The sequence below is a fragment of the Equus asinus genome, chromosome 2 (assembly GCF_041296235.1).
Source record: "Equus asinus isolate D_3611 breed Donkey chromosome 2, EquAss-T2T_v2, whole genome shotgun sequence".
NCBI classification, from domain to species: Eukaryota; Metazoa; Chordata; class Mammalia; order Perissodactyla; family Equidae; genus Equus; species Equus asinus.
In genome coordinates this window covers 156,779,448-156,806,313 of record NC_091791.1, presented here as the reverse complement: position 1 = coordinate 156,806,313, position 26,866 = coordinate 156,779,448, and the positions used below count along the sequence as shown (strand labels likewise).

Here is a 26,866-nt window from a genome sequence, read left to right as displayed (position 1 = left end):
CTCTACCTTATTGATCTTGCTGAATTTTAATTTTCATCTAATGTACCTATCATTCCCATCAGTGTGTCTAACAAAAACATAGATTGCATTTAAGTGTGATGAAAATGTCCAGAGCTACTCATAAATGTTTATACCTGCAGAATGACATCCATGCATACCCATATCTGTATGTATACACTTTGAGTATGATTACTAGCCAGCTATGAATCTGTTTATCTAGATTTTTATGTAGCCTATATTTGCCCTTGTTCAGCATTTACTTTTTGACTTTGTAGCAGAGGCTGTCAGTGCCCCACCCATATAGTCTCAGGCTTTATCATTACAGTAGATGCTCACCCAACTTCTACCTGCCCGAGGGGGCTTGCTCTGGCGGCCCGTCCCACCTCCACCTGTGTGCAAGGCAGGCCAGCAGTGCTGGAGGGTTAAAACCCCCTAGAAGCAGCCCTTAGCCAACGACTGCTGGAACTTGGTATATAAATCCCCCAGCTCCTTTGCCCTGGGTAGGATGGTTCCAAAGTCTTCTACCTTGACTCCAGAGTAACAACTCACTTGACAATGCACCCTTTATAAGCTGCTTCCCTGTTCCTCGTCCAGTTCTTCCCAGGATCATCTTCCAAAGTCAACTATTTGTATTCAAATCCTTGTCACAGAATCTGCTTCTGGGAAAACTCCAACTAAGACAAGCTTATTTAATTTTCACCCAAAGTAGAACAATCTTTAAGAATTTTCACCAATATTATTCATTTTGCAGATGAGAAAACTACAGTAAAATAACTCGTGTGAGGTCAACACTTGGTAAATGGCAGAGTCAGGACTGGATTCCAAAGACCACGACGCTGTGTGGCCTCCCATGGTCTCGGCTGTAATCTGTTTACTGCCTTGCTGAAATCAGGCTGTACCATGGCCATGGCATTGCCCTGGTCCACGCTGGGTGTCGGGGGGCGGGGTGAGGTGGGGTGGGGAGGAGAGTGTTACATTCTCTCCAACCCCCGCCTCTGACAGTAGGATTGAAGATTAAACTTTCCAGTTTTATTTTTTGTCTTTCTGGATACTGGAAATTCAACATCTCAGTGTTGAGCAGGGAAGGGGCTGAAGGTGAGGTGGGACGTCATGTACAGGACACGAATATGTTATTTCAGTGGTGTGGAACTGAAGTAGCCCAGTTTTATTCTTTCCTCTCTCCTCTTTAACACAAACATGGTACTCTATTTCATCAACCAAGAAAATTAGGACAATAGATTCCTTTGAATTTTCTGTAATTCTTTTTATTTTATTTTATTTTATTTTGAGGAACATTAGCCCTAAGCTAACATCTGCCACCAATCCTCCTTCTTTTGCTGAGGAAGAGCGGCTCTGAGCTAACATCCATGCCCATCTTCCTTTACTTTATATGTGGGATGCTGCCACAGCATGGCTTGCCAAGCGGTGCATAGGTCCACACCTGGGATCCGAACCGGCCACTGAAGTCCCAGGCCATTGAAGCAGAATGTGTGAACTTAACTGCTGTGCCATTGCGCCGGCCCTGAATTTTCTGTAATTCTTAATCATGGATTTTTCTTAGGTTTGAGGGCACTTTTACTTTTAAAATCTTATTATGGCAAATTGTAGGCATATACCACAGTAGGCAGAACAATGCAAGGGGCCTCCACAGACTCAACCAGCTTCAACAATGATCAGCACACGGCCAGTTCTGATCCATCTGGACCCCACTCACTTCCCCCTCCCATATTAAAGTAAATCCCAAACAAGATCTTTTATCAGCAACTATTTCGGCATCTATTTTTAAAAATAAGGACTCAAGGAAAAAAACCCAATGCATCATTAACATGCCTAAAACCAATAGTAATTTCTTAATATCATCAAATATCCAGTCAGCACACAGATTTCCAAATACAAAAAATTATATAATAATATAATTGTATTATATTATAATATAATTTGTGTGCAAACATGTACACATAAACACAAATTTTAGAAAAAAGGTTCACACGTCATGACTGGTTGAAATGTCCCTTAAGTCTCTTTTAGTCCAGAGGGTCCTCCTCCATCTTTCTTGCAATTTTGAGGGCATTTTCTCAGTTAACTGAAGCTAAGTCCATCTCAGGTAGATGTTAGTGGTTGCTGACCAGGTGACGAGCCTCTAAGCCACTAGGGACAAGAGAGAGCGGGGGAACCACAGGCACGTATATGTGGGGAGCTCCTTCTTGGGGCTTAAAGCAGCGCCAAACAGTCAGGAGAACCAGAGCCACTCTCAGAGACCAAGCGCTCAGCTCATCCTTAGCCATAATGGAAGACAGAGTCCGGCAGCCAGCGTCATGGGTACCACAGCTATCTTCTGGGAAGCAGCACAAGAAGCTGGAGTGACTCGCTGCATAGCCTGAACTCTTGGGAGTGGAGGTAAATGGTGAACCCATCAAGGCAGGTTTGGATGGAGTAAATCTGGAACCTGTGATACAAATGAACTGGGGAGGGAGAGGGCGAGGGAGCACGAAAAAGTACCTATGCACTTTGCATTAAATACGTGAATGCAAAATTAACCGAAATTATTAATTGCTCATCATATTTAAGGATGCTCTGTGGTCTGTAACTACATTCTAACAAGATAGACTCATAAATGATAATGCTGGGACATATCTTGGCTTCCTAAAGGGCCTGGGTGCCCCCTTAAAATGGGGCTGCTCACAAGATTATAAAAACAAGAGCCAGATGGTCGTCCAGAGACATCAGTGAAGGGAAACCAGACATAGCTACCTTTGCTCCTGCACCCCAGAAATTCCCAGATGACTTCATCCCTGATGGCCTTATTACTATGGTTACTCCATTCTCTCCTTCACTGTAAAACTGGCGATCTCTGCTGTCCCCTCCCCCGTCAAGAATAGTATCTTTCTCTACTCCTTTTGTCCATTTCAGTGAATCACTGGTGTCCCTCCAATTCAAGCTCCATCCTGGCAGCATCTTCTGCCTGAAGATTTTGGAAAGAACCTTAGTAACCTCCCCAGGGTCCCTGACCACACTCTGGAAAAAACCAAAGTGCACAACATGGCCTCGCCAACACCACTGCTCACGTCTCTTCTACTCCACAAAAGAATCACAGATGTACCAAAGTGTAGCATCTTCCTGTCTCTGCTATGTATCTTTTGCAGTTGCTACTTCTTAAGATTCTCTTAGAAAGTTAATAAAGATGCAAGATTTCTTCATTGTTTCTGAAAGTAAAGCGTATCTTCAACAAAACCCATCTGACTTTCCCTATGCATAAAAAAAGAACCCAAAAAACCTCACCCCTAGAATTTTAAGTTAATGAAAGCAGTTTTTGGTGCCTTCATTTATTATAGCTATAATCAGCCATGGTTGTCATAATTAGTGTGGAGCATTGGAAAGAAATGAGTAACTACTCTTCTCTTCTTGAATGTCTTTAATTCCTCATTAAAATCATTTTAGTTGCCAAGCAACCTTCACTTTTATGTCCCATATTTGAAGGGATTATGCCAGAATTATTTTTTAAAATCAATTTTAGGAAAAGATAGCAACTTGTGTGCTAGCACGCCTCTTTATAAACACTCATGTTAACTTTAAGATCATAATTGTTTCCAATGTGAATTATGGAAAGCAAAAAGTTAATTATAGAGAATCTACCATTTAAAAGTTAATGTGATTGTAGTACATATAAATATGCACAGAAGACAATCTAGGAAGATACAGCCAACAACGTCAATAATGTTTATCTTGCTCTTGGTGGTAGAATGGATGACTAATTTTCTCCTTTTTCCTAGTTTGTATTTTCTAAGTTTTCTACAGAGAACATGAATAATTTTTAAAGTTATTGAAATTTAAAAAGTAAATATGAGAGCTAAGTTACAGTCAGATCTTTGTAAATACAAGAACTTACAAAAGAGTGGGAATTAAATGAGAATATGCATACAAAATACATTAATATGAACACTGTATGGTTCATAGTAAATACTCAAAAGTTAATTGTTACTAAAATAAGACTTTAAAAGTCCACATAAGTGGTACATTTTATGTTATGTATATTTTACCACAATAAAAAAGTCTACGTAAGAACAATACAGACTCAGTCTATTTTATTAATTTGAAAGAACGGATTTAAATTTGGTTGGCTTTCTACGTCTCCACTCTAAAGATACGGGCTCTTTAAACAGATTAAAAGTAATTTCTTTAAATATACTAATTTTTAAAGGACTTTCTTCAAATTCACATTCAGCATCATGATTGAGACCTCATCACACCTTCTCCCAGACATCTTGAGTCTCAGAAATCATTTCAACAGTGTCACGGTGAGGGGAAACTGAGGCACAGAGTTACAAAGTGATGGTCCAGCGCTCTGGTTTTAAGCCAATGCAACCTCAGAAACAAAACTGGAAGCTTCTTTTTCTCCAGCAAAAATTGATAGACAAACTTTTATCGATCATCCACAACAGTGCAATATGGAATTATATCATACAATGGATTTAATGTAATTTTGATTAAAATAATGGAATAGTCACCAAATCTTTGGAATAGGGGTATTTTTTTGAGTTTAGAGTTAATAAAGGAAAAGATAAAGGAAATATGGACAAATTTAATTGCATAAAAATTTCTGTATATTAAAATCCCCAAACTAACATAAAAATGGAAATGAGAATGGAGGAAAATGCCTTTAGCAAATGATATTCAAAGAGTTAATAGCTTTTTTACATAAAAAGCTTTTGCAAACCTCTAATAATAAAAACATCAAGCAGCAAGTGATAAATAGGCAAAGGATAGGAACAGTCATTCACAAAATTGGAAATATCGTTAGCAAACTTATGAGAACACACTTAACAAAAGCTTGGTTATATGTATATCAATAGTACCTGTTAACATGTAGCGGGAAATGGAGGCAAATGATTAAACAGATGGAATCAGAAACAAACAGACACGGCAGATAACACACCAAGAACAGAAGTTCACAAAATCGAGGTTTGGTCAGTCAGAAATAAGGAATAGTTTAATCACGGAGAATTTTTAGAGGAGGTAAATTAAAGAGAAAAAAAGAAAACACAGTCATAACTTCAACTATGGAATAAGAATCTCTCAGTTTTACTTTTTAAGTTCCATTGTCACTTCTTTAAAAAATTTCTCAACTTCACTGATATTTCATTTCCTTTTCTCAAAGATATATTGTTCCTCTTCTTTGAAGAACACACGGAGAGTTGTTTTATAAGATATTTACAGGAAAGAAGCAAAAGGATGGTAAATAATTCTTACTTTCTCCTGATTAGGTGATTCAAAAGAAAATTTCCAGTTTTCAGCGTCCCCTTCCACCTCGACACTCTGCTACCTGAGCATCCTCTGTAGCTGGGAGAAAGCAGCGTGCTGGTTCACGTTCAACAATGGCCTCTCCAGGGGTGAGGTTTAAGAGAAAGCCCTGATTAGGAGCGTCTGCCCATTCCCACGGTGTAAATTCTCCCAACGCAGGCAACGTCAAGCTACTAGCATGACCTCACTGAATGTGGAGCTGGGAAGAGATGCACAGACCACAGCATACCACTATATAGCATTCACACCATACGGTACGACAGACATAACCTCCACAGTAGAGATAATAGTCAAATATGGTCATATCCTAGGAAATGATGAGTTTTGAGGATTTATCTTTATTTTTATTGTATTGTAAATTTATACAATTTAACTTTTAATCATGGCTGTGTTAACAAGTGGCTTGCAAAGTTTCTGAAAATTTAAGGCTCTGCTCTTGCAGATTAAGACTTTCAAGATTGTAACAGCACGAAATGGAGCGTGATGTCCTGGGCATCGACACAGGCCATGTGCCCATGAAGCTGGCTCTGTTTACACTCTTGCTCTTTCCCAGTGTTCCTCCCCGCCACTCTAGGACAACCCAACTGGGTGGTGGCCCAAACAACCTGCAGACCAAGGCCCAAAGTCCAGCAGCTGTAACTGTTCCAGGCAGAAGCGGGCACGTCTGACCCCCAGGAGGCGGGGCCTGCACTTCAGAGGGCCTTCTCCAATGGTCTCACGCCCAGTCGCTGCTGTTTCAGTCAACTATGTACACACTGCTTTTGCTTCCACACCATTTCCTAGAGTGTTTCCATCACAGACGTGATAAGCTTGATGTCACTGCAGGCCCTTAAGAAATCTGTTGGCAAAGTGGCGCTCTTGGAGGAGTACTTAGAGGAAGCGCCTCTCCAGCTCCCCTCAGCTAAGCCCCTCCTCTAGGCCTCTGACCCCTGGGGAACAGGCATACCCTAGGGAGTAAGGGCCAGCGGCACCACAGGAAACGGGTCTGAGTGTGGCTTCAAGTGGAAATGCAGACCAGGAAGCTGCCATGAGCGCAAAGAACCAAACGGTAGTCATGAGAGACACCCCCATTCTCCTTATTTCCATGGCCAAAGCACCGACAGTGGGAAGTTCTCAAGGGAGTTTCTGCAGTGGAGAAGGGATAGCAAGGCAGGAGAATCCGGTAGAAGTGGTCCCAGGGTTGCAAATGCTCACGGGCAGGGCCTCGCTCTACTTCGATCTGGCCAGATTGCTTTAGAGATGTCCAGGACGCTGGCTTCCCCAGGCCCTTTTCTAGTTCATGCAGTGGACAAACCTACTTCCTCTATTGCTTCTCAGAGGATCTGTACCCTTCAGGTTTTCCATGTTTTCCAAGAAAATCCCCTGGGGCGTCCAAGAAGCAAGTGTGCTATAGGACAGTATTTCTCAGAATCAGCCCATGGGTCACCTCCATCAAAACCACAGTGTCAGCCGGCTGAATGAAAAGCTCTGGGGTTGACCCTCAGGAATCTGAACGTTGAACACACCCCTGACGTCAAAGCTGGAGAGGCTCTGGTTGAGGGGAATGAACGCGAGCCTCAGAGGTGAAGTGACCAGAGTTCAGCTCTCGGTGCCTCTCCCACTAATGAGCTGGGCTGCCTCTCACAGGTTAACACCTCTGAGCTTCAATCCCTTCTTAATTAAAAAAGCAAAGCGGGGGCTGGCCCAGTGGCTCAATGGTTAAGTTCACACGCTTTGTTTCAGTGGCCTGGGGTTCACAGGTTTGGACCCTGGGTGCGGACCTAGTACCACTCCTCAAGCCATGCTGTGGCGACATTCCACATAAAATAGAGGAAGACTGGCACAGATGTTAGTTAGCTCAGTGACAATTTTCCTTAAGCAAAAAGAGGAAGATTGGCAACAGATGTTCGCTAAGGGCAAATCTTCCTCAGCAAAAAAAAAAAAAAAAAGAAAAGAAAAAATAAATAAATAAATAAAAAAGCAAAATCATAACCATGTCACACGGTCATTATGAGGAGTAATGGAACCAATTCAGGTAAAGGCCCAGTACCCTACAGAGCCCACAGTAAGTAAGTGTTCAACCACCATCGGCTTATTGTCTGTCTGTCTGACTGTCTCTGTCTTTCTCTCAGCAGTAAATCTCATCTCTCTGGATGGACTTAGTGAACTAAAATGCTCAGAATTCCTGAGACATTGTCGACCTTATGCATAACATTGTTAAGACTGCCCCTGTTCTCTATTACAGAGGGAGGTCTCCTATAAACACCACCACACAGGAGAGCCCGGATGATCCCTTTTCCTCCTGTCTCAGGCCTGGCAGTCACCGTAACCCCTAGCCATGAGAGGGCAGGCACCGCAGCCCGGGGCACTGGGTGATGCCAGCCTGTCAAATAGGCAGCACAGAAGTTCCTTGGAAGAAATACCGTCTTGATCACAGAATTCACTCCGGAAGGCTAACAGTCATGCCTGGGAGATGCTGATGCCTAGAAGCCTGAGGACGTGGGTGCCCAAGGACCATCCTTTACATGTGAAACCTTGTGGCCTGGACTCCCAGTGACTGGGGGTTCCACTGAGGAGGCTACTGAGACAGCTGTGGTCTTCTTCAGGAAGGGCCGTCGTCAACAGTGGCCAAGCCTTCGGGTCCCTTCCTGACCCTACACTTGGTTTTGTTCCTTGGAGTTGTCCATTCTCAGCAAGGTCACAGCCCTTGGCTTCCGGTCCTGTGTTCCTGTTGCCTCTGAGTGCCTCGCTTTGGGGTACTGACTCTAAGTTGCAGAGCGGTAAGGAATATCTGAGCTTCTGTTTGCCACGGAGGGAACTGTGTGTGATCCCGACAAGCGTGTGTTTGCCTTCTTTGACTCCAATTTTAAAAACAGGTGTAGTGTTTTACCCTTAATAAGCTGAAGTCTATAAAATGCTTTTAACATCCAACTGCTCCACGGTGCAGGAAATATACCTATTAGTTTGGGAGGCCTTTGGATAGTATTGGTACAATGCACGTGGTAATTTTAATTAGTTAACACTTTGTTCAAGAGAGAATGTCAGACAGACACCTGGTATATAGACCGGGTCCAATAAACTTTTCTTGTATTGAATGGAGTTGAATTTCTAATCTGGGGGAGACCAGGCCTGCAGAAAGTGGGCCCAGGGTGCAGCCTGTCCTGTGTGGCATGCAGGTCTCCCTGGAGTGAAGGGAGGCTTGTCCCAGGAGGGGGACCAGAGCACACTGAGCTCAGGCTGCAAGTGGCTGCTGTGGGCAGGAGAAGGAGCACAGGAGGGGCATACTTTCTTTTTAGACTGGGGCATGAGGCAGGTAGTTTCAAGCCTCAGAGGTTTGATTTATTTTCTTATTTGTCCAACAGGACAATAACACCTGATCTGCCCATTTCAGAGTCATTTTGAGTTTAAAAGAAAGTCAATACATATGGAACTCCAAGGAAAACTAAAAACCACTCTATCAATATAAGACACTGCTGAGCTGTGTTTCTCTTCACACTGAGTGGTAAGACAGACACAGTTTCCTCCCACAGCCCACCTGGAGCAAGAGCACTGCCTGCTGAGGACACGTCTACAGGTTTCTCTCTGATGCTGTCAGAAGCTGTCTTGCATTCCGAAGGGGACAAGGAAAGCACTTTCTGAATTTGGACATCTGAAGGCTTCCATTTGGCCTCAAATGCTGGCAACCCTCTTACAAAGTGAAAACATTCAAAAAAAAAAAAAAAAAAGCCCAGATGATCTCATAGGTCTTCTCTACCTCTGAAACAGATGGTGTGATTCACACACATTTGACATAAGTGGACCAGGTTGTGATGATTTGCCTCATTATGCACAGTTGAAGAGTGGATTAACTAGCAATAATATGGTGAGAATGTAAAGCATGACCTCTGATTAAAACAGAAGGTGGGAGTGGGTTATCTCGTGGTTAAAGCAGTGAACTATGACTCAAGGCTGTGAGTTTCTAATCACAGATCAGTAACCTTGTGTGTGACCTTGGAAGCCTTGCTAGAGGCCTTCAAGAGTACCCTTAATTTGTACATGCTGGTCACTCATCCTTAAAAGCGTTGTAATAAGTTCTTTTGAGAACAGTGTGGGTGGTAATTAATGGTTAACAGTACTAAAGAGAGAGCCATCAGGAACGACTGCCAAATGCCCATGATGCTTTCGAGAGTATCCAGACTACTACATAGAGACACTAGAAAAACGCAAATCCCACAGTTTCCAGAAGATCTGTCTGTTGCCTTTGCCTTCAAGTCAATCATCTCCCCTGTCAGCACTCTCTAACATTTTCTGTGATAATGGAAATATTCTCCATACACTCTGTCCAGGGGTAGCTGCCACTCGTGGCTATTGAGCCCTTGAAATACGGCTACTGAGGCTTAGGAACTAAATTTTACATTTGATTTAATTTTAATGAATTGAAACATATATGTAAATAGCCACCTGTGGCTAGTGGCCACCTTATTGGACAGCACAGTTCCAGCCGACTCGAACCTCCTCATGGCATCTGCACGAGGGTGAGGCTGAGAAGGTAGTACAAAGTAATTAACTAATTAGTCAGTCTATGTTTAAAACATTTTTTGCCTCCTTTTTTCAGGTTGGTGAAAGGAGTGGCTGAATCCAGGGTCTGAAGTGACAGATTACCAAAAAAAGAGTTTCCCCACTCTCGTGTACTATTTCCCTCTCTTCTCATGGGTATGAAAAGGAGAAGACACCTAAACTCATGAACCAAAGGCTAAGCTAGATCGTGTTATTCTAACGCAAAACTTTTCTCTACAAACCTGAGAAAATAACCAGTAAGACAGGATTCAACAGAAACATCAGCCTCCTTGCGCTATTCTCAGACCACCTCTGGGGAGAGAGAACTATGGAGGCATGGGCGCACACTGTCATGGATTGTTCTTTGCGATGAGCCCCGCTACCCATACCCAGCTCCACTTATCTCTGGAGCTCAAGCTCCACTCCCCTCCCCCCACAAGACACATCAACTGAAAACCAGAGGGTCACAATCACGGAGGAAAGTGCTGGTTCCCATTCCCTCCAAATACAGGGTGTCTTTTCTTCTTTGCCTCTTCCATGTAAACTCTGTGGCAGGAAACCCTGCAGTACATCATACGCAAGCCTTGCGCTGCTCTCTCTGCCTTTCCACAGCATTCCCATGGCCCAAGAGGGGTGGGACCAGTAGCTGTCTTCCCTCACCTACGTCCTCACCCTTGGAGTGAACTTACTTAAACGCTCCATGGTAAAGAATTTATTCTTCCTCCACACCTTTGCTTAGTATTGCCCAATCTTTTGTATATGTATATATTTTTCTCTGAATAGTGCATTTCTCAGGTATTCTAAAATCTAATAATGGGACAGGGTTTGGTCACTGTAATTCTCCTTGTGCACTGCCCAGCAAAGTGTCAGATGCAATTAGGGGCTTAATCAACACTTCTTGATAACGGATAAAAGACTTAGACACAATGGGATTTTTACAGCTTTTAGATTTTAAGGTCCTTGTTTTAGTCAACATATTGCAGAAAACAATGCATCTTTTGCCCTTGTTGGATCTGTTGAAGGGAGTGGATTTATCTTGGTCCTTTTGGGGAAGGACTTCAGAATTGGTCATGTATTGTTCAGGTTGACGTCATAATTATTTGGAGGTTAGGAAAACAGCCCTAAGCTCAGCTGGCAGTTACTGTTGGTGCAGGAGGAAGAAAGATCGCATGATAAAGACATCGGTGGTCCATTTTCTCAACAGTGAAATGGAAAGAGAATAAAAATTCTTATTCATGAAATGGTCACAGTGCCCTGCTAATGGCCAGCAAATATGACTACTGAGACTGTCAAGCATATTCAAGTTGGGAGCCAGGTGAGAGTAAAGTCCATGAGGAATGATGGCTCATCACAGCCATGCTGCCACTGCCTCCCATGTCTTCTGGTTTATCTCCTTGCATGTCTATTTTCTAAGGAGATCATTTTGAAATAGAAAAACCATTCATTCTGCTCCCAAATTCATCCTTAACTGAAAGATGTAAATAAATAGAAATAATAAGTATGTTCCCACTTTTCCAAGTTAAAAAGTCTACAACAAACAACAAAGCAGTGATTCTCAAAGCTGGGTTCTTGAGTCAGCTGCATCAGCATCAACTGGAACGTGCTAGAAACATAAATTCTTGGGCCCCACCCCAGACCTACAGGAGCAGAAATTTTGTGGGTGGGGCCCAGCAACTCACGTTATAAAAACCCCTCCAGGTGATTCTGCACTAATATTTGAGAACCACTGCTTTACAACAAGGTCAAAATCATTGAAACTATTCCTTTCGATGTTGTACTAAACTGTCCTAAATGAGTACCCCTGAAATGCCAAGTCGTTCCTGATTCTATAAATAAGGTCTGACCAAGCACTCAACATGTTCAGCCAATAAGCCCTAGTTCTGACTTCTAGCAGGTCTGCATGTTGTGTGCCTGGGACCTGATCAAGCCGCCCACACACACACCCCAGGAGGCTCCCAGGGGGCCACACGTGCTTCTGGGCTGGGCCATATGTGCTCATCTGCTTCACAGTGGGAGATGAAGGGGAGATGCCTCTTCTAAAAGGGGCACAGAGGGGGAACGGTGACACTGGAGATCTACGAATTTTCCATCATTCCTTTTTTGGAGGGGAGCAAATATTTAGTACTTTTCAATCACTATTTCACTATAAATAACAATCAAAAGAAAGTGCTTATAAAAAATTAAGCTAATGATGGTGAGCACAACACAGTCTATACGGAAACTGATAAATAATAATGTAGACCTGAAATTATATAATGTTATAAACCATCATGACCTCAATAAAATAACTGGGGAGGAAAAAAAAGAAAGTGCTTATAAAATTAAAAAAAAAATAGGGCCTCTTTGCAGACGCATTAAGTTGTGCATCCTTCATGGTAAGTACAAGAGATGACAGGGTGCAGCGTCTAGAGAATTCACCACCGGTGTGTGTCTGTGTGCTTATTTCCCACATCGTTGTCCCTCAGTTGCAACGCTTATTAACCAGTACCTTCCAGTCACAGACATTCTGGCTTTACCCGGTCCTATCCTATCCCACAACTACCCTCCAGATTGTAAGGAGAATCATCAAGACTTTACTGTCCAAACGATCCACAGCCTTTCAAATTTCTGTCTGATAACAGGGTCCGCCCATGTAACCCAGGCTTTGCATGCCCCAAGAACACAAGGACAGAAAAACGTCAAAGCACCAGATGCTCAACAGTGTTTCATGATATTTTTCATCACGAGAAAAACCTCCGTCCCAAGAAAAATGGAAAAGCAAACTCTCCTCAGGAACTTTTCTCACTTTGAATCGCACCTCTCATCACGACCTGCTACGCCCACACAGTCATGTGCCATCGGTACTGCGCACAGGCTCCAACTTTTCAAAGGCTCCAGAGCTATTTTTAAAGCCAAAATACAATCTAGGCTGCTATTCTATAAAGCACTTTTTAAGGAAGAACAAATTAATATAGAGAATTTTCTGCATGTGGGCAGTTAGCCAACTCACCAAAACACTGAATGCAGCCGTTGATGAGATCGTCCAGGCTGGCTCCTTTGGCTGAATTTCCCTGAAACACCATCATTTGGAACTGGGTGATCTGCGCCAGGCTGGGGTGGGAGAGGAGGGGGCTGCTGGCTGGCTTCGCCTCTAGTTTTGCTTTAGGGGCAGCTCTGCAGCCATGAGAAGGTTTCCTGGGGAAAGAGAGGAGGCAGTGAGTGCAAGCAGGACAGCCAAGGGACAAACAAACTGGCAGCGCTCTGCTCTGAAGGCGGATTGGAGAGGAAAGGAGTAGAGATAAGACAATTAATCCTGTGAGTTGGGCTGATCGAAGACATACCCCTCCCACTTGGCAAATGCACCATTCGGACTGGTTGGCTGTTAAAGAGACATCTCCCCAGCAAATAACAAGGTGAGATTTCAGGGTTGCAAGTAGGGCTCTTCGTCCTGGAGTCAGGATCGCTCTGGCCCACTGTCTCCAGGGCCTGAATGGGAGAGGCAAGGTGCGGCTATCTGAGCAGTCCTTAGCTCCTAGCAATAATTACTAATTTTAGCCACAAGGCCACTGACTTAAGTCTTAAGAACTGTTTAAGTTGGTCTCATCTTCAGCTAAACTCATTCATCTTGAGCAAACATGGCAGATGCTGTAGAAAGTCGGGCGGCCTCAGAAACACTTTAAGGACTTTAGGGAAGAAGTCAAAGACTAAAGACCCATGTGCAGGCTTGACGGGTTACGGTGGTGGTGTTTAGATTTTGAGCTAGCCCTGCCCTTCTCACCAATCTTGGGTGGTTTTAAGATTCTGCTTCTCAATATTGATAATACAGGTAATCAGTATGAGTCATTTTTATTATTTAACATCATTCCATTAAGTCCTTACTTGGGTCCTTACTGATTGAAAAAGAAAGCAGAGGTTATGAGAGCTTTATGCCGGAACTGAATGTGAAAGGACAAGGCTGGATCTGGAAATGGCTTAGAAGTCAATAGGTCACCCTCGTCCACTCTCATTCAGCCTCACCCTTGGTCATGACCTCAGTACAAGTCAAGTTGTTTGCAAAATGATACAGGAAGTTAATTAAGCATTTTATTTTCCCTTCCACTTAAAAAATAAACATAGGGGCTGGCCCCGTGGCCCAGTGGTTAAGTTCGCACACTCCTCTTTGGTGGCCCAGGGTTCGCTGGTTCAGATCCTGGGCGCAGACCTATGTACCACTCATCAGGCCACGCTGTGGTGGCGCCCCACACAGAAGAACTAGACTGACCTACAACTGGGATATACAACTATGTACTGGGGCTTTGGGGAGAAAAAAAGAAAAAAGAGGAAGATTGGCAACAGATGTTAGCTCAAGGCCAATCTTCCTCATCAAAAAGCATACCTTAAAAAAAATAAAAAACATACACAGACACATATCGATAATCTTTGAAGGTGTGACAGTGATGGGTGGCGCTGTTGGTAACTTCTCTGAGCATGTAGTTAACTCTTCTCTCCCTACTGTGGCTTTAGTTATTTCATAGTTTACTACCAAAGAGGAGATGAGAAAAAGAAATATACCTCAGATCGATAACTTTAGCTACTCACTACGCGCTTTGATAAACACACGATGGCATCAATTACCCAGTCAGTGCTTATTCCATGAGGAAGACATTGTGACAGGCCAGAGAGGACCAGTGAGAGAGAGTCTACGTGAGGGCACTGTGTAAACTGTAGAATGTACTCATCGTACGTTACTTGTCGCTGTTGTCATTGTTATTGTAGAAAATAGTCTCCCCCAGAAGGGACTGAAGACGTGCTTTGACCAAAATAAAATGCTGTGGTGCACGTGGATTTTGGGAAACCAGCCTGCTAAAAGACAGTGTACTGAGCTATGGGGCCACTCAGCGCACAGCCAGACGTGTGGAGGGGACACCCTGCCCTTCGAGCTGTTTCAAACTAGCTCCAGGGCGCTGGTCTGGCAGTGGCCACTTGGCTCTGATCCAACCTGGGGGGTGGTGGGCAATGAAATCGAATCAGCAACTGGCTACTGGGAATCTGCTAACCCAAGGCAGTGATTTCCAAAAGATCAAGCCGGTGTTACAGGGCTTGATCAAGTTTCCGGCCATTATTGATTTTTATCCAGGCCCTGCCATAGCCCCAGGATCAGATCAGTATCTGAAAATGAGACAAAATAATAATGGCCCCCATGAACTGAGTCCCTGTGATATGGCAGGCACTGGGCCGGGGATTTACATTGTCTTTAAAGCTTACAGCTCAGAAAGATGTTATCTCCATTTGGTGATGTTGAAACTGAGTCTGAAAGAGGCTAAATGATATAGCCAGGGTTGTAGAGTTCATAGGTGCTAGATCTGGGATTTTTTTACCCAGCGCCCCTCTGGCTTTATTTAAAAAATATTACCATGCCTGGAATGGCGCACCTTTCACTCCATCAAAATTAGCAAGTGGACCATCACAGAGAGGCTGAAGAGGTCAATCAATTTAAGACAAAAGTAAAATCCTCCAAAAGCACAGATGATGACATAAAGGCTGAATCTGGGCCCTGCTCCTTCTGTGGGTCCCTGGCACAGTCCTTGAGCAGGCCACACTCTGCCCGGTCATTTCCCAAGCCCTTTATCTACACATGCAGAGGTCTAGGCTCAGAAGAGGACTGTGACTGGCCACCAGTGCAGAGACAGGCAGAACCAGGCCTCCTGTGCCCATGGCCTTCTCCCACCTGGGCTCCCTTCCCTTCCTGGAAGCACTGACAACTCTCGAAACCGGGCGCTGGTTGTCCAGTGTTGGAATGAGTCAGCTTTCCACCTTAGCTGCCGCCTTTTCACCATGAAGACCTCCACTCAGGGCAGAGGCAAGAGAGTTGAAAATAAAGTCCTTCCCAGGAGAAGTGTTTAGTCATAAAAAATGACCGAATTCTAGAAGTGTTTCCCAGTGTCGCCAGGAGGGGAAACCACTTTGGTTGGCAAGGTGATTCTCGGAGGTCAATGCTTTTACCAGAACTAGGAGGGGCTCGGGCAAATTCAAGCAGAAAGGAACAGCTTGAAGGGAGTCTTGAGGGGAAGGGGCAGGGAAGGAGGGTGAGAGATGCATTCTGGGAAGGATGGAGGCCGGGGAGGTGCAAGCGGCCTGGGCATGAGAAACCAGGAGCAGAGACACTATTAAAAACCAAAGGGCAAACTGAGGGGTCTGCGAAGATGGGGGCATCTGCACCCTTAACTAGGAAACCCTGCTCTTCCTCCGCGCAGTCTCTTGACTGGCTTTGTGACAAACCATCAACTCGCTGTCTCTTCTGGTGAAATGGCTGTAGATAAGGATTTGTAAAATGCTTCACTCTAGACAGGTGTGAGGGTGTTTGAACAATCCAGAGAATGAATAGCCTCTAAGTCTGCAAAGGCATATTTTTAAAGGATGGTAGTCAAATGGTTCCTGGTCACTTCCCTCGTGAATTAAAAAGAAAAAAGCCCAAGAGAAACAAATTAACTTGAAAGTGTTTTCAGCGGCTAAAACGGGCTAATTAAAGCTCCATCAAGTTCGTGGAAGGAGATTGTCAAAACTCCGAACCGGGTCAGGTGAAATCCTCTCCAGGCACAGGTACCTCAGTGGAGGTCACGATTTCAGGTTAACCTTTATATGAAATCCAGCCCAGGAGAGTAAGAGATGAACTGGACGAAGAGAATGGAAACTTCCACCCCTTTCTTTGCAGTGGAAGGTGGCTTTTACTGGCTTCTTAGTCAGGATTCCTTCCGGTCTGTCCTCTCCCCGCCCCCATAATACAGATTCAACTTAACTTACTGAAGCCCTGCCCCCCACTCTAGTGCAAGGTCCTGCGCTGGATCCTCAAGGGAGGAGGAGGGGGGAGGGGGGAGGGGGGAGGGGGGGAACGGAGTGCAGAAAGGGCCAAGAACTTTCAGCTCTAGAAAGTCCAGCAGGACGAAGCTTCCTGCCTCTACAGGGTATGCTTATACAGGCTAGGCCCGGCGCTGTCACATCCAAGTCCATGTGGTTGGCGTTGGGTCGTGCACAACTTGCCCAGCCCTATGCTGAGCCCAGTAGTCTGGGCAGGTGTCCGGTTCCAGCCCTTTGGGGGACAAACACAAAGCTGCCTGGCCTGTCCAGGCCTCTTTCTCCTGCCAAGAGCCTTTTCACTCACTGTCACTCTTCCTTCATCTCTGTCACCCCAAGACCCTCCTAAAACATCTCTCTGGAATCACAGTCGGGTGGAGGGGAGCATAGGTCTCCACCCACAACACGGTTACACGGTTCGCTGACCTCTGCTTGCTCGCTGCAAACGCGCTTGGCCTTGCCGGAGATCCCCAGGGCCGCGAGAGGCCGCCAGGTGGCGCTGCCCGAGCCCGGCGCCCGCGGCAGGTGCCGGTGGCGCGGAAAGTCCGCGAGTGGGATCCCAGGTGTCCGGCGGTCGCGGCCGGGGGAGGAGGTCGGCCAGTGCAGTTCCGGACTCGCCGGACGACCTCGGGCCCCGCGGCCGCGCACCCCAGAGCCCTCCCCTACTGCCCAGGCGACGCGCTGGGCGCTCGGGGCGCGTCCGGCCCTTGCGCCCGTCTCCCCAACTGGAGCCGAGCCCCCGGCCTCCACCGCCCGCACCCCGGGCCAGCCACTTCCCGGAGAAGGAGACGCAGGGGTCGCCCGCCCCCGCGCCCCACGTCCCATCCCCGAGAGGTCCCGGGGACCGCCCGCACAGTGGCCCCCGCCCCTAGAAAGGAACCTGATGCTCCCGAGGGCCCGGGCCCCTACTCACCGTGGAGCTTCTCTCGCCTTCCCCAGGGTGCCCATGGCCGCAGCCCGCGCGCCCGGAGCCGCCTCACCTAGCGCGGCGGGACGGGCTCGGTGGAGCGCGGCGCATTGCCACCGCCACCGCCGCCGCCTGCCGGGCCCCCTGCCCGGGCCTGCCGCCCCCGGGCCGCCCACCCGTCGCTCTCCGAGCCGGGAGAGCCCGACCGAGGCGCACCGCAGGCACAAACTTTGTGCAAGCGCGCCCTCGCCCTGTCGCCCTCCCCCGGCGCGCGCGCACACTCACACTCGCCCGCACGAACCACCTGACAAAGGCTGATGTTATCGGCTGGAGGAAATGTGTGGCGCTCCTCAGCTCTTCTCCGAAACCGGCCCCCATCGCTCGGTGGTGCCCGGCGGCCGGCGCCTCGCGCAATCCCGCCTTTCACCCTTGCCGTCGGCCTCTCCCAGCCCGAGGGCGAGGTCCGAGCTGGAGCTGGAGGGCTGGGGAGGCTCGGGGCGCACGGGGCCCCACCACCCCTGCGCCTGGGGAGGAGGGGGGAGCCCGAGGAGATGGGCTTCGCCTAGCGGCTCTCGGGGGACCCCCCGCCCCGCCGCCGTCCCGTATTCCAGTCCTGGCTCCCCAAGACCCGGTGTCCCCTCGCAGGCCTCTCTTGTATATATCAGAGCGCAGAGCCGGGGGCGGGGTAAGAAACTAACACACACTGGTGGATTCGCCTTTGCTGCGCCTTTGGGTGTCCTCTTGGTAGCAATTTGCAGGACTGGTTGGGAGACACACGCCCTGCTCCCTGCAGGAGGCGGCGGGTGTGCAGGAGCACTCCGGGGGCGTGATCCATATCGCGCGAGCAACAGCCGCCTGGCGTCTGTGAGTGTGGGAAACGTGGGGAGAGGGGGACAGGCGTGGGGAGAACCTTCTTACAGTGACCTGGCCTGGAATACGGCCTACCCCTTTGTCCGAATGATAGTGATGGTAACCACAGCTACCGCTGGCTGAGCGCGTTGTGCTAAGCACTTTCTCTACATCGCCTCATTTAATCATCTCCCCCAAATTCCAACAGGCCACTATTTTAAAGATGAGAAAATTAAGCTTTAGAGAATAATATGCCTCCCATCACACAACTAGTAAACAGCAGAGAGAACTATGACCTGGGCTGAGAGCCGTCTGACTCCCTGTGATGGCTGCTGTAGTGTCCTAATGACACACCCATTGTCACCGTCACATGCCAGAAACTCCAGCCACAATAATAGGTCTCTTCCCAGCCATAATGTTCTGGACCTCAAAGCCTCCCTCTGTGATTTCTCTTATATATTTCCTCATATTTATATGCCACCTTGTCCTAAAAAAAGAGATCTCAAGATAGCTTTCAAAGGTGCATAACCTACAAAGAGAAGTTCGAAAAATAAGGCATATAAAATGGAGTCAGAAATGAAAGTCTTTAAAAAAAGGAAAAAAAAGCACCCCAGAGAGTCCAATACCCTTGCTACAAGTGGGATCAAAGTTTGTCCCCTGAGTTTCTAGCAGTCAAGTTCGAAAGGGAGGCCTGTCTAAAACTCGGTTCCTGTCATATGCAAGAGCAAAAAAAGAATGCTCGAGAGAAGATCATATCTTTTTGATACTGAGAGCATAAACAAATTTCTCGAGAGAATCCTTGTGAACTTTGGGTAGTAGAAAGAACCAAGTTCTCAGGTACAACCATGTGTGTAGAAGGGGGCATGTGGCTATTTAATAAATATTAAATTGTGACACTCTTGCAGACCTGTCCTGTATATACATATGTATATATGTCAAGGGGATAAACACATGCCTTTATGTAAATACATAATTATGTGTAAATATGTGTTTAGATAGATAAGCTATTTGGAGTATGCTAAACACATGTAGGCAGGTGCATGCACCTATCCACCTGCAGTCCATTATGTATATAAGTATAGAAATGATTAGTTATTAGTTCAGTTAAGAAATGAGTCTTGCTGAGTTTTCTAAAGAAAAGGCCTGCCTCTGCCTGGGCACCGCCTTCATCTCTGGCTTCCTGAGAGCTCTGCCCTCCACTTGCACCTGATTCTGTTTCTGGGCCCGCCTGAGCTCTTTGATGAGGCTTTCTGGCGGTCCTTACCTGAGCAATTTGTCTTTTCCAAATACCCAAAAAATCAGAAGTTAGCTCTGTCTCTTTCTTCATCTTTTGCCGTGTGGTTAGTCTCCCCGGTGTTGTCTGAGGCACCTCTGACCTCAAGAGCAAAGTTCTTCTTTTCTCAAGTTCTCTTAGCCTCTCTTTTGCTTGTCCTACCTCTTTGATGGGCAGTAGTCAATGTCTCTGTAGCAGGTGAGAAAGGTTGGGGACCACTGTCTTCCTCTGCCCACCCCTTGGGTGAGGTCATTCCTTGGGACTCTTTCTCTGTCCTTCTTCCTCTTTTCACTCAGGCATTCTTAACTGATGTCCATGGGCCTTTTACTTGGCTTTTTTCACTTGGCAGGTATCTAAGCCTCTGAAACTAAAAACACCTGCTTTCATTAGATTTTCATTAAATGGTCCAGTACTCAAATTAGGTGTTTTTATGTTCTTCTATGACTTTGACAGGACCCACATGACTCTCATGTCTGAATAGCCAACCTTGAGGTCTGACATCCACACCCATGTTTCCAACTGGTTACCTCCTTTAATGGTCCCACAGGGCTTCCTCTCCACCTCCACAGCTGCATGTTGGTCTTGGTCCCCGTTATCTCTGAACCTGGACATGTGTAATAGCTTCGTAAATGGTTTCCCCAATTATAGGACCTCCTCTCCTCTGATCCGTCCTTCATATTGCTTTCAGAGTTACATGATCCTGTCATTTCTCTGCTTCCAAACTGCCAAGGAATCCCCAGTTGCCTACAGAATAAAGTGCCAACTTCTTAATGTTGTGCATCTTCACAACTGGACCTTACCAGCCACGGCCTCCAGCCATGCCCTCCCAGGCACCTGACCTCTTAGGGTACACCTGGGTCACTCCTGTAGTTGCTGTGCCATGTCCCCTTGCAGGCCCCACTGCTTTTGTTCATGTACTTCCTTCCGCCTGCCATTTCTTTCCACCTGGTAAACACACAGTTATACCAAATGCGTGTCAAACTGGCAAGTCACCCTAGAGGGCACACCCAGGGCTGCATCCCCAATGCAGGGGGGTGCAACCCACCTTTCAGAATCTGCCTGATGACTAGTTGTGCTTGGAGAACCTATTGGCTACCACAGCTTCCACTCTGCTGTCTAACACTGCTTCATCCATTTAAGACATTCACTGGTGCCTGCTTAGCATCAGATGCTGTCGCTGGCATTGAGAATCTGGTAGAGAACAAGACAGACAAGATCTCTGTTCACACGAGCTTACACGTCTAACAGACTGTAACCAAGTCAACAAGTGAACAAATACACCACGATCTTACACCCTGATTTCCAGGAGCTGCCACTTCAGAGTCGAGTTACCCCTGCCCTCTTGGGGACACCATAAGGTATCCCAGTTGAGGCCCCCCCCCGAACCTGTGAGGACAAAGCTGCCACATTTGGGGTGCACAGATCCAGGCGAGAGTGAAGAGAGATGGAGGGGAAAAGGAGAGATGTGACACTATCCTTTACCTGCCTGCTGACTGCTGCTCCTATTTCTGAGACACAGAGAACTGGCCTCGTTATTTCATTACTGTGACTGGCTGTCCCACACAACGGCACATTGGACGCTGTAAATCCCTGCTGCTGTCACCTTGGACCAGGGCGAGAGGAACTGCCCACCTGAGAAGCGACTCTTTGGCTCCGTGCCTGCAGACTGGGGGCCTGTGGCTGGACTCTTGCTTGTTTCACGGTTCTCGGCATCTTCTGGAGGATGCAGCAGCCTCTCTGGAAGTCTCTCCGTCTGTGGGCCAACTGTTCTGCAGAGCGTTTTGTCTCCTTGAGGTACCCCCAGGGTTCTCCAGAGGGAATTTATGAATGTCGGATAAATTATATTTTAAAATAGATCACTCCATATAGAGACCCTACATGTCAATATCCGTTCTTGGTTTCAGCTGCTTTGAAGGATGCTGCCTGTCTCTGTGAAGTCCCTTCTCAGAGCACCACCCCCAAAGTCATATTTATGTGTGGCACAGACACATATTTTTGATTTTGGAATTTTTTTAGGATGCAAACGCAACAAATAAATAGAAATACATGTCATCTCACGGCTTTTACTGTTAGTGAGATGGCAGTCCCTGGAGGGCTTTGAGCAGAGGAGGGGCGCGATCTGACTTCTGCTTTATAGGGGCACTGGGGCTGCTGAGTACCACAGGGTCTCATGGGAGGTAAGGGCCAGAGGTCCTCCGTGAAAGCAGCCTTCATAATTTCCAACTTCAGGGTCCCCCAGGTCAGTGGCTTTCAAACTGTTTGGAACATGACTCCATGGTGAGAAGTGTAAAATCACATTTTACATTCTGTGACTCAGATGTACATTTATGCCACATGTAAAACTGACACACAAGCTGTATGAAATATGATCCTTTCACATCCTTTTTTTATGCCATTAAAAAACAAAGGCTGGTCAGAACCCACTAAATGGATCCATTACTGGGTTTGGATCATAGGTTCCAAAATACAGCCTTAGGGTCACCTCTCATGATAACAATAGATCTTGCTGTTACTTCCGGAAAAGGGAAGCAGGTGGCTCTGAGTAGGGGGCGGATCTTACTTTTCATTGTTTCCCGTCTTATTACTTTTATTTTTATATTATGTGCAAACATCTATTCAATAATTAAATCCGACATAAATTCAATAATTCAATAATTAAATTTCAAATCATTTTGGCATAGAACTTCTTGCTTTCTTATTCTGGACTGAATGGCTTCAAAAAACCAGAAGCTGGGGCCAGCAAAGGTAAGTTGCCATGAATCTGCTTTGTTCAAGTTTATCAAAAAATGTCAAACAAAATGTTTTTCACAAATATTTGGGAGGCAGAATGGCAGAGAGTTAAAAGTGTGAGCTCTGGAGCTAGAGAGATTTTGAATTTCAGCCCTCGTGCTTCCTGGTAACATGACGTTGTGCAAGTTAACTTTTCTAAGCCTCAGTTTCCATGTCTGTGAAAATGGGCATAGACAAGGCCTACCTCATGGAACTTTACTAATGATTATACAACATGGTCTATGCCCAGCATGTTGTAACCACTAAAGTCATATTAATGTTTTGAGTGATTACTCTGTACCAGGTCATGGGCATATAAGGTGAATGTTTCAGTAACCCAGTAAGTGCCACGTCATCACATCCAAGGGACACTTTGGTTCTCAGTTGATAGGGAGCTAGCTACTCAGGGGAAATGAGGTCTAGGTTAAGATGCAAAGGGTGAGATGAATAGTGAGCCAAACAGAAGTGAGAAGATGAGAGGAGAGGGCAGCTGAGGGGAGGGAAGGAGGTGAAGGGAGAGGAGGGGAGGGGAATGAGGAGGAGAGTGGGGAGGGGAATGGGGAGGGGAGGGGAAAAGAGGGGAGGGGAGTGGGGAGGCCAGGTAAGTAGGGAGGGGAGTGGGAAGGGGAGAGGAGGAAGTGGGGAGGGGAGGGGGAGGGAAGGGGTGGGAGAGGGGAGAGGCGGGGAGGGGAGGGGAGTGTTTCAGAGAAAAGAAAGATGCAGAGGTAAGGAAGAGGAAGGGCAGAGATCTTTGCTGAACTACCACACTCAGGAACTTATTCCCATTCTCCCCACCCCCTGCGAATATATAAATAAGACTCTCAAGTCTGACTTAATCTTATTGCCTTTGCAGAATCTGAGAGGCTTCACACCTTGAAAAGACCCCATGAGCTTCTTAAATCCCTCGCTCCACTTCAGCTGTGATTCAATTAACACCACTCCTCAGGTTTGCCGTTGGGTGCTTAAGACAAGCGGTGCTGAAAAGAGGGCTGAGTGAGTTAAAATTCCACACTGGCCTTCTTTTCAAAGGGCTGGCATTGCAATCTGGGCAGCCATCATTTAGATGCTAAAACGAGTTAGCAAGACAGCCACTATTTTTAAAACTCCTATTGTGCACCCAGCACCCTGTTAACTTTAATAATGCTTAATAATTTAACACCAACCAAGACGAATGGGTAAAAGCTGGAAAAAAACAGTTCATAGAAAGATTCAAATGGCCTGGACCAGCCAAAGGATGTGGTTTTCTGGGTGCAAAAACTGTTTAATATGCATTCAAAAAAGTACTGCAATAAGCATAATATTGAAATAAAAACTCCTGAGTATTAATAGATACACTTGCGTGTGCGCAGTGGAGAAAATCGATGTAAATTAATAGGGGTGAGCGCTTCTCAAATTGGCATCCTCCGCAGATGCATCCTTAAGGGTCTAGAAGAAATGTTTTTCCCCTTAAAAGGGGTCATAGTTTGGTCATGTTTAAGAAATGCTAAAGTAGGCCATTTCACACACAACTTACGAGAGTTGTACCGCTTGATTTTGACAGTGGAGCTCTAATACCCCATCCTACTCCTGACAACGCTCTTCCCCACCCCACGGGGCACGTAAGTATCTTTTTATTTGGTCTGATTCTCTGTCATGGGAATAGTGAGGGAAACTTTCATGGGCAGAGGGAAGCCTTAGGAAAAGAGTAACTTGCGACAGAATAATCCACCTTCTATTTGTCTCTGGCTTTGCAAGTGGAAAGTGAGGCTGTGTCGCCCCATGAAGGAGGGTGTGTCTTAACCCTGTGGGTAACTGTGTTCCCTGAGCACAGAGTTTTGTGTTTCACAAATAACAGTGTCACACCCAAGAGAGCACTGTGAAAATTAGAAATGCATTGATTACAAAACAAAGCTGAAAGCTTGAATTTGCTGCGAGCATCGATCAACATTAACCTGCTTCCATGTCTCATTGGCAACAGACTCAAACATTTTAGTTGAAGTCATTTCTTAGCATCCATCCAAATGATAGCCAAAATCTACTGAAAAGAAAACTGTCTTCTTTTGCTTTGTTTTGTTTTGTTTTCTGGACCTTGCATCAAACTGAGAATACTTACCTCTGAACGAAGTGTGCAGCTAGCGGAGTCTGTGTTACGGCTTCTAAGTACGGATGGAGAACTAACCAGCAACCAAGATGGTCAGCCCAGTCTTCAGCTTAATAGATTTTGAAGTAAATTAATCAGAGAAAAGTGTCATCCTGTGTTGTGATAAATCGAGTCAGTGCTCATTTATGTGTGATTTTCAAGAGTCCCCGAAGTCAGGTTTTGCTCCCCAAGGAGGGTTGCCTCATGCTGCATCTTAATTTGAACCGCGCAGGTGTGATCCGCTGTAGCGTTAGTGGCTTTGACGTCATTAGTTCGTAACTGGGTGAGGGGTGTGAAGAAATCTGGGTTAGACTTATGACAGAAATAGACAAGTTATATATAATCAATACTGGCGGGTGTTTCAAAAATCCTCTTAAAAATCTAAGTCGCTGTGACTTTTGTCCTGTACCAGCCAGAGGAAGTAAATGGGTGGAGTAGGAGGTGAGGCAAGGTGGTGAGTTTGTCTCAGGCCCTCCCCACTTAAGACCACTCTAACCTCAGCAGGAGTGGCGGGGCCACATTTTGACGTTCCTGGGCCCCTTCCTCCATAAAAATATATTTAAAAGTATGTTTTATAATAGCGTTGGCATAAAGACGCATATAATCCAGACTGGATTCATTCATTCTTATCATATTCATTTTTTCCTTCTGACCTTAAAAGAAATTAAATCAAAACATTTTCCTGGGTCCTTATAAGTCCTGTGGGCTCTAGGCACTTCTCCTGCCAGATTCGTGGGCCCTGGGAGTTAGACTGGCTCCTTCAGGAAAGACAAAGAGCTCTTTCGTGGCTCCAGGAGAGTTTGTGGCTTCCAGTTGTTGAGAAACTTTGGTGCAAAATAAAGGGAAAGGTGAGTTTCCAGGAGGAGTTTCCTCCTGTCCCTTTTGGTCATGCGGTAGGGAGGAATATGAAAGATTTCCCGGACAGCAGTAAGGTGAGAAGTGGGATGAAAAGTAAAGACTTGCCTGGGAAGGAGAGAAAGAATTAGGGGCTCTCGAGGGTCATTCAAGGCCAAAATGGGGCCCACCTTAAAGGGGTCAAAAAACAGTACTTACTGACCACCTAGCTTTGGGACTACGGAGGGCTCGTCCCATACCAGGGAGTACGTACCTATTGCTTTCATGTTAGACTTCAACTCGGGGCTGTCTTACACAGAGGCCCAGCCAGAAAGGACCTGCCAGCCCTTGGACTATTGCAAAGAGTAGGCTAGGCTATTGGGCAAAATTGGTAGGCGGCAAAAACAAGCAAGCAAACCAAAAAAAGGGCCGACTTACATGTGATGCTATGCTGAGCTATATTCTATGATGGAATACAATGCTTTTTACTTGTTTCTCTGTATTTTCTGTTTACCATAAATTCCTCATGACGGTGATAGGAGCCAACATGCTGAGTGCTTCGGACATGTCAAGCACTGTGCCAAGAGGAAAGTATCCATTATGTCACTTCATCCTCACAAAAACTTCGTATGGTTTACCATTGTTGTCCCCATGTTATAGATGGGGGATCCAAGGCTCAGAAGGGATAAGTGACTCACTCAACGACACATAGCTAGTGAAAAGTGAAACTGGGTTTTAAGTCAGTTTGATTCTGGAGCCCAAGCTTACCACCGTTTTGCTATATTGCCCACTCATAACATATTAGATTTTGCACCCAAAATAGTTGCGCTTGTTGGCTCTTGCCCATTATGAAATTCTGGGTGAAGTAAAGAGGATAAGCAGCCAGCGCTAACTATATTATTGATGATCTCAATGAAAGGCTAACCTTTAGCTGTCCTTCAACCACAAGTTACCAACCTGAGTGTCCTTGGGGTCAGAATTTTTGTCTGGTTACAGCTGTTCCTCGGCTCAGCTTAAGCTAGAATTCTCTCTAAAAAGACGCGGCCATTGGAGAGGAGACGGAGAGCCACTGACCTGAGACTTGCTCAGGCCTTACCCCGAGCTTTCACTTTCGTTATTTGTAAAGTGAAAGTACCAGTGTTATCAATGTGCTGTTAAGACGTAGGTCCGGCCTTGTTACGGTAATATATCAGTTCTCACATGACAGGTGCCAGGTGTGGGTGTGTGTCTACACATGTGAATGTTTCCTTAACAGATGGGGCTAAAAACGTGGTTCCCGTTACAATCTATTCTCCGTGATTCCTTTTCTAGGGGCTTTGGTCTTCTCCTTAAGAAATCAGGAACTCTTAGATCAAGTAATACAAGCATTGTTCCTTAGGGCTTTCTTACTACAACCCGAGAGGTTTGATCTGTTTGTTTGTTTGTTTATGTGAAAAGCGTTTTAGCTCATTATTATACTTTTAAAAATTCTCATGATTGAACTATTAATGGA

At 45.9% G+C, this 26,866-nt stretch overlaps 1 protein-coding gene and 1 long non-coding RNA gene across 3 annotated transcripts in view; both read right to left on the bottom strand.

The window, feature by feature from the left end:
• The window catches only part of RASGRP1 (RAS guanyl releasing protein 1), a 76,175-nt gene extending 57,987 nt beyond the window's left edge, over positions 1-18,188 (bottom strand). The window contains exons 1-2 of one of the 2 annotated variants that reach the window (XM_014847330.3): positions 17,835-18,188; positions 12,803-12,987 (exon numbers count right to left, since the gene is read on the bottom strand). In XM_014847330.3, the coding sequence (XP_014702816.1) occupies positions 12,803-12,987; positions 17,835-17,908 (259 nt within the window). In that variant the 5' untranslated portion in view covers positions 17,909-18,188. Of the gene's footprint in view, positions 1-12,802; positions 12,988-17,536; positions 17,801-17,834 lie in introns of those variants that run through there. The other variant, XM_014847331.3, reaches the window with a different exon arrangement.
• Positions 18,189-19,042: 854 nt separating this feature from the next.
• LOC139043958 (uncharacterized) lies at positions 19,043-26,501 on the bottom strand. Its single transcript, XR_011501029.1, has 3 exons — positions 26,332-26,501; positions 24,514-24,819; positions 19,043-21,460 (listed from the first exon to the last, which is right to left on the bottom strand). It is a non-coding gene; the product is annotated as an uncharacterized lncRNA (long non-coding RNA).
• Positions 26,502-26,866: the final 365 nt, after the last annotated feature.